This window comes from Giraffa tippelskirchi, chromosome 12 (assembly GCF_054371585.1).
Source record: "Giraffa tippelskirchi isolate mGirTip1 chromosome 12, T2T-mGirTip1v1.2.pri, whole genome shotgun sequence".
In the NCBI taxonomy this organism is placed as follows: domain Eukaryota; kingdom Metazoa; phylum Chordata; class Mammalia; order Artiodactyla; family Giraffidae; genus Giraffa; species Giraffa tippelskirchi.
Genome location: NC_137286.1, coordinates 43,159,674 through 43,167,182, shown reverse-complemented (window position 1 = coordinate 43,167,182; position 7,509 = coordinate 43,159,674). Strand labels below are relative to the sequence as shown.

General features: G+C 54.8%; 1 protein-coding gene across 2 annotated transcripts; it reads right to left on the bottom strand.

Moving 5' to 3' along the window:
• Positions 1-2,998: 2,998 nt before the first annotated feature.
• MEX3B (mex-3 RNA binding family member B) lies at positions 2,999-6,657 on the bottom strand. 2 transcript variants are annotated; one of them, XM_081546817.1, is made up of 3 exons: positions 6,626-6,657; positions 5,958-6,386; positions 2,999-5,135 (listed from the first exon to the last, which is right to left on the bottom strand). In XM_081546817.1, the coding sequence occupies exons 2-3, from the start codon at positions 6,223-6,225 to the stop codon at positions 3,649-3,651; spliced, it is 1,755 nt and encodes a 584-aa protein (XP_081402943.1). In that variant the 5' UTR covers positions 6,226-6,386; positions 6,626-6,657; the 3' UTR covers positions 2,999-3,648. The 2 variants fall into 2 exon arrangements, with proteins under 2 accessions (XP_081402943.1, XP_081402942.1); XM_081546816.1 differs by lacking the exon at positions 6,626-6,657 and having other exon boundaries at positions 5,958-6,567.
• Between the last annotated feature and the right edge of the window lie 852 nt (positions 6,658-7,509).

Genomic DNA, 7,509 nt, shown 5'->3' with positions numbered 1-7,509 from the left:
TAAGCCAGAGAGGGAGGGATTCCCTTCAGGTGAGAAGGAGTGAGTGAACTCATTTGTTTGTTGTTGTTGTTTAGTTGCGTAAGTTGTGTCTGAATCTTTTGTGACCCCATGGACTGTAGCCCACCAGGCTCCTCTGTCCATGGGATTTCCTAGGCAAGAATACTGGAGTGGGTTGCCATTTTCTTCTCCAGGGGATCTTCCTGACCCAGGGATCAAACCTGCGTCTCCTGTACAAACCCATCTCCTCCCAAGTTGCCTTGGCTCTAGAAAGCTTTAAGCACAATTACTACAAGCATTGCACTGGCCAGCAGGCTTAAAACCCCCTTGACATGGAGCAAATTTGTTCATATTTCTTGGAAAGATAAGGCTTAAGAGACAAAAGTTTTGCATCACTTAGTGCCTGTTATTCACTGACAATAACAGAACCAATGTTGGTAGGATAAGGGGGCCCCATGCAATAGGGGAAGGAGGAAGAAGAGTGACTGGCCCAGACTCACTTCTAGAATTTACCCATAAATCCGCCTCATAGCTACAGGCAGCCTGACAGGACAGAAAGTGTGCAAACAGAGGCTATAAAACCCAGGTTTGAGTCTGCAAGGGCTATAGTTTGAGTATACGTGTTTTACTACAAACATGCACCGGAGAATCACAGTGGTTTTTCCCTTAGGTTGTAGGAAGGACCACCAGAAAGAATGGGAAATAAAACATTTTGAATACTCCATGCAAACATTTTAATTTTTATTAAAGAAATGAAAATCATTATTCACTGAGTGCAAGCTACCTCTGTTTGGTGAATAAAAGTGATTTCCTTCATTTGGACCCCCTGTGCTCACACATCTGCTTTTGACTTTCCCTATAATATTCCCTGATAATATCCCTGGTGGCTCAGTTGGTTAAGAATTCACCTGCAACACAGGAGACCCGGTTCCGATCCCTGGGTCAGGAAGATTCCCTGGGTCAGGAAGATTCCCTGGAGGAGGAAATGGCCATCCACTCCAGGACTGTCTGGGAAATCCCATGGACAGAGGAGCCTGGCGGCCTACAGTCCATGGTGTCACAAAGGGTCGGACATAACTGAGCGACTAAACCACCTAAACCACAAAGTATTCCTCATATCACTAAAGATACCCTGGGTCATGGGCAATCCCAAAACACCACTGAGGGTCAATCTTTATGCATTTTCTAAACTTTTAAATTATTTATTTTCATCTGGTTGTACTGAGTCTTAGTTGTGGCATGCTGGATCTAGTTCCCTGATCAGGGGTGGAACCCAGCTCCCCTGCATTGGGAGTGCAGAGTCTTAACCACTGGACTACCAGGGAAGTCCCAACCTTTATGCCTTTAAATGTCAAAGCAATGTCACCAATTTCAAAGCAGTGAAAAGACAGCAGGGAAGATCCATTTTCTCCAGGAGCAGCTCAGCCTGGAAGTCTGCTGGCAGTTCAGCGGCATGGATGGCTCCAGCATGCTGGCTCCAGCCCTTGACAAAGCCCCACAGCCAGGGAGCAGGTGTAGCCTGCCAAAAACAAACAAAAACTTCTCCAAACAACAACACACAGTTAACACCCGCAGCCTGTCAACACCAATTAGCCTGCCCGACAAGCAGAAGCCTATTAAGACCAGCACTCAAACCCAGCCAAGGTCCCCTGCAAGCAGAAACTGTCATCTCTGGGCTTCCCTCAAGGAAGTGACCTTCAGTGGAAACCCACCACAGCCCGCACAGCCCTCAGGTCACCTGTACTTTCAGGGGGTCTTGCTGGGTGCAATCATGACTTTCCTGGGCTCTAGGCACTTTGGTTCCTTCCTCCATAATTTTAAAATTTATTTGTGATACAACTTTCAATACTTTGATACCTGGTTTTTTAATGTTTCAGGCAAAACGGAATAGATTTTCAAGGGCCTGAAAATACTTTTCAATATTTTCATTTTTTTTTCTTCGAAGAGAAATTAAACATTTTCCTGGGCCCCTAAAAGTTTCTCAGATCCTTGGCACTGTGCCCACAGTGTCTAATGAAGTCAGCTCTGATTCAGTAGATAACTTACAATTAAAAAAAAAATACCATTACCCACAGCCTAACCATCTAACTAGGTACAACCTTAGCCTTTCTAAAGTCCGTTCTATTGATAAAATACTGACATAATACACCTGGAAGTTGTTTCAATTCATCACTTAAGAATGATTCCTTAAAAAGGGAGACACTGAGAAGCTTAAAAAAAAAATCAAGTCACCACACAAGATAGATTTTCTTCAATATTTTATTTATATAGAAATACTTAAAAAATGAAGTAGCACCATTACTTAAGTTTTACCTTTATTATGTAGAACTTTAAATGTCAGAAAAATAAAACTCTTGATACAATTTCAAATCTTGTCTCAGCAAATATAATATTAGTATTTGACCATGAGGTTAAAGGCCCTTTATCATAAAATAAAATATACTTTGTTTTTTTAAACTTTGCTCAGTAAAGTACATTTAAGCTCAAGTAACGTCACCTACATATACATAAACAAGTGGTAAACAAATGTATTAAAATAGAAATACTAAAACTATAGTGGTGCAACAGAATTTTTGTAACTTGCACTGAATTCTATTTATACAAATGTTAGAAAGCATCAACAGTTCCTTTTGACATGTTTATACATTTCCGTTTTTTTTGTAATAATATAGAATAAAATATGCTTTATATCACTGAATAGAAAATATGCTGGGTGAAGCAGTTCTAGAAGATTTGTCTGAACCTATAAAATCTCCATCCCAACAGAATACTGTTCAAAACATTACACATTTTATGGTTTGTAATTCCGTCACAATTATGTGATTATTAAAAAATAATACAGTGTTCTTTGCCATAAGGCCATACTAAAATAAAAAGATTTAACCCAGCTACAAAAAAGTTCACTGAACTTAAATTAAAATACTTGTAAACATCTTTGCAATATGAAATATAATTTTTCAAGTCAAAAAAGAATAAAATACTTCAATCTGTATTAATGCAATTTCTCTTTAAAACTTTTAAACGTTTTTTTTTTTAATATATAAGAGATATGTTACAGTTTCTTTAACTTTAATAAAGCTGCAGTATCCTGGTATTACAGGAACTCCTGGCCCTTCTACGAACATTCAAAAAGGATCCACTGTATTCTATAGTAAGAATGGTAGGAACCCAGCCACAAAGGGGAACACACAGGAACAGTCCACACACATCCCATAGCACTATTATTATCCTCTTCATCATAATAATTATTGTTCATTTCTTTCCCTACTTTTAAGAAAATGGAAAACTTGTGGGGTTTTCTTCTTTTGGAAGCTTCCTATTAAGTACAGTGTAAAAACTATCATTACTAGAATGTCGCCGTTCCTATTATTTATAGAGCATGCATTTCAGGTGGTTCGGAGGTTTCCCAGGCTACAGTACTCTGGATGCTGATATCCTGGCAAGTTCCTTTGTTTAAAAATTAAAAAAAAAAAAAAATGAGCGGATACTACAGCTTTCCAAGTTCCTCTTCGGATCTCAGAGTGAGCAGGAGGGCGGGGAGAAGGTGGGACACCTCGAGTTAGGCAGAGAGGCGTCGCCAGGGATTGAGGACAGAAGGAAAGGGGAGGGGGTCCTCCTTCGCCCTGTGGTGCGCGCAAGCGCGCGCTGCCTTCAGGAAAAGATGCGGATGGCCTGAGTGACCGCGGTGTGGCAGACCGGGCACTCGGGCTCGCTCTTCTCGCAGATGCGGTTGGCGCACTCCATGCAGAAGAGGTTGTGGCCGCAGGGCACCAGTGCGGCGATGACTTCGCTCTCAAAGCACACGGAGCAATCGCGGCTGCCCTTACGCCGCAACCCGGAGGAGGAGGAGGAGGAAGAGGACGAGCTGGAGGATGAGCTGGACGAGGACGAGGAGCCGGACGCGTCCGACGAGGAAGGCTGAAGGCCCGCCGGCAGCTGCGCCCCCAGCCCGTTGGCATAGGCGGCGTAGGCCAGGCCCCCTCCGCCTGGGTCGCTGCGCACACGACGAGCCAGGTGGTGCTCGCCCGCACCTGGGGCCATGTGCAAGGGCGGGGACAGACGCGGGCAGCTGGCGCCTGGGTGCAGCCGGCGGTGCACCGGCAGCCCCAGGTTAGCGCTGGAGGGCGCGCTGGCTCCGCCCCCGGGAAAGACCACCGAGGAGGAAGAAGCAGCGGACGAAGATGCGGAGGAGGAGCAGGAAGAGGACGCGGGAGCTGCAGGTCCGCCTCCCGGGGACCGCTCGAACTGGGCCCAGAGAAGGGGCGCCCCGGGCGGTGGAGCGGGAGCCGGGTCAAAGGCGGGCGGAAGCTCGGGGCAGCCGTCGGGGGAAGGCACCGAAGCCTCCCCCGCCGCCGCCGCCGCCGCCGCGTAGGTGTATCCATTGCCGTTGTTGTTGTTGTTTCCGTTGTGAGCAAAGCTGAGCGCGGGGCTGGGGGGGCTGTAGTCCGCCAGGCGCGGGGTGGCGGCTGCGCTGCCGCTGGTGCCCGCGCCGAAGTAAGAGTCTGTGGAGGCGCTGCCGAGCGAGCTGGAGCTGTCGTTGCGGTAGCTGGAGAAGGGCTTGCGGCCCGGAGTGGGCGTGATGCTGGGGGTGGGCTTGCTCCAGAGGCTGCCTGGGCCGGACCCGCCGGACCCATGATGCAGATCGAAGCCCACATCCGTGCCGTTGGCGTGGAAATCGTTCTCGTCGGTGAGCTCAATGATGCCGCCGGTGCGCAGGGCAATGTGGGCCTCGATCTCCTCGCGGGCGCGGTCCACGTTCTCCGGCATGCCCGTCACCTCGAACACCGGCTCCTTGTCGCGGCTGGGCGTCACGATGTACGTGTGAGTCTGCTGCTGGATGCGCTTGATCGTGGCGCCCTTGGGCCCCACCACTAGCCCCACCACGCGATAGGGCACGCGCACCTGGATGGTGGTCTGCCCTGGCAGGTTAGGCGGCCCAGGCACTGCGCCGTTCAGCGCCGTGTTCTTATTGCGCGAGGCGCGGATCATGGAGAAGTGCTCGGCGGCGGAGATGATCTCCCTCCGGGCCATGGCCACATCCTCCTTCCTGCCCGTCACAACAAAGACAGGCTCCTCCCCGCGAACCGGGGTCTTGATATAAGTGTTGGTCTTTGCCCGCAGCGCTTTGATTTTACAACCTGGGAGTCCAGGAGCAGGGGAGGGAGTGGGAGAGATAGACAGACACGCCCATTAACCGCGGAGACCTGGGACTGCCCGCACCTGGCAGCTGGAAGACCGAACGCGCGATGGGCGGAAAGGGGGCGGCTCCCTCAGAGACCCCCGGGCCGCGCCAGCGGACTGGGAAGCCGGTTCCACCCGCGAGGTGCTAGAGCACCAACCCACTGGCTGCCCAACCCTCCCCCAGTGACTGCAGTCAAATCCGAGAATCCCAGAAAAAAGTCAGCTGGGGAGATGCCGCTGGGACCCAGCGGGACGCGCCGACCGCCCCGAAGAGGCGGCGGAGGGGTTCGGGGAAGACGACCAAAAGCCGGGATCCTCCGGCACGGGGGCCTTGGTGGGAAGTCGGGGGGGTGGGGAGCAGTCCCGGGACCCATTGTTCCTCCCCGGGGCTCCATTCCGCTTTGCAGAAATCCAGAACCCTCCTCCCATCCGATGCTCACTCCTCCTCCCCCCACCTCCCCAAGGACCGCTCGGAGGTCCCCTCCCCCCAGCATCTATTTAAATTCTGTTTCCCCGGAGTGGGCTGGGTGGGGGGCGCCTGGGGAGAAGGCGGTGATTTTCTCAGGAGAGAGTGTCTCCCGCCGTGGCCGCGGCGCAGCTCTGGGAGACAGCCTGCCTGCACTTTCTTTGTCTGGGGCGCCGGCCCATCGCGCGGCTCTGCCTCCCTCCTCAAGGCTCCCCGGCACCGCGGGTCTCCCAGCCTCCCTCTCCCGCCCTCCCCGAGGGGCGGTGGCCCGAGACCCTCTCTTCTGCATCCGCCCATCCCTGGCCGGACCCACCTTGCCGCCCCACGATCTCGGCGACATGCTCGGAACTGGGCACCGGCACGCATTCGGTCATGTTCACGCTCTTCTTTCGCGGCTCGCTGTCGTACAGAGACGCGCCCTCGTCACTGTCCAGCCCCAGCAGGGAGAGCTGGTCGAGTGCGAGCTGCAGGGCTCTTTGGTCATCCAGGGTCTCTCCGCCGCCTCCTCCTCCGCCGCCGCCGCCGCCCCCTCCTCCGCCGCTGCCGTTGCGCTCCAGGTCTGCAAACAGCGAGCTGGGCATCTCTCGGCCGTGCGCGCCGCGCCCCCGCCGGCCCTCGGCTCGGCGGCAAGAAGCTTCGGCCACAAAGGCAGCCGGGAAGCGAGTGGTCAGGGGCGGGGAGGCCGGCCGGCTGCAGACAGCTCCGTGGCTCCTTCCTTGGCTCCGGGAGGAGTGGATCGCTCCTGGCGGTCCGCGCCGAGCAGTGGCTGCGGGAGCCGCCGCCTGGGTCCCCACCCCAGATCTGCTGGCGGGTGGGGTGGGGGCAGAGCTCGAGCGGCAGCCGCGCGTGCCCCCCGAGTGCCCGGCTGGCTGGCCACAATGCCGAGCGAGAAGCGAGCAGGCGAGCGACAGCAGCGTTTCTTTAAGGAGCCCCTCCCCGGCTCCTCCACTCCCTCCCTCCCTCCCTCCCGCCCGCCCTCACTCAGCGCTTTTTCCTCCTCTCCTCCCCGCCTCTTGACTGAGCCTCTGCAGCCAGACGGCTCCGGAGGGGGACGAGGGAGGCGCAACGTCACCGGCGGGAGCTGACACTACAATGCTACTGACACTATCGCTGGGGGAGGCGATTGGCGCGCGCTGGCCCGGGGGCGGGCGGAGGCCGCAGGCTGAGCGAGCTGAGAGGTAGCGCCCCCCACCCCCGCGCTCGCCGCAGCCCGCCCGGTCCTCCTCCCGGCCGCGCCCCTCCCCCGCCGCCGCTAACGCCTCTCTTTGTTGTCTAATGCGGGACCGGCCGGCCCGGGACACTTGCCTGCACCTCTCAGCCGAGGACAGTCACTATCCCCAGGTCTCCTCCCTCGCCAGACTGAGAAAAGGAAACGCGCCCAACTCTGATGCCAGGGCCCCAGCTCCAAGAGAGCGGTCCTTAGAAAGTCCCGTTAGCGTCCCCAAATAAAGCACCCCTAGAGCCAACGATGCCTGCGGCAGAAAGGTCTATTGTCTGCCCCCTAAAAGACAGACCGATCCCTCGGACACGAAAGGCAGGTCTCGAGATCCTTGTGTGCACTGGCCAAGTGGCCCACCTGCACGCGAGCGCAGGAGACACAAAGGCATACGCCCGCTCGCATCCCCACTCGTGCGCGCGCGCGCCCGCAATTCTGTCCCCTTGGGCGGCAATTCGCCCAACTGGCCCCGAAACTGCGGATCAGAAAGCCAGAAACAGGCTGCGGTGCCGACCTGGCCCTCCCGGCCTCCGGCGACTTCTGGAATGCACAGCGCAGAGGTCCTGCCGGTGCCCGGCGCGCGGGCAGAGACCCCGCGGGCGCTGACACGCGCACGAGCGCCGTGCAGGCACCGCGGGGACGCCAGCCA

Excerpts from the sequence above, each read along its gene's own strand:
- MEX3B (XM_081546817.1), bottom strand. The coding sequence starts at position 6,225 with ATGCCCAGCTCGCTGTTTGCAGACCTGGAGCGCAACGGCAGCGGCGGA. Across the intron at positions 5,136-5,957 it reads CGAGATCGTGGGGCGGCAAG|GTTGTAAAATCAAAGCGCTG; the intron begins GTGGGTCCGGCC and ends CTGGACTCCCAG.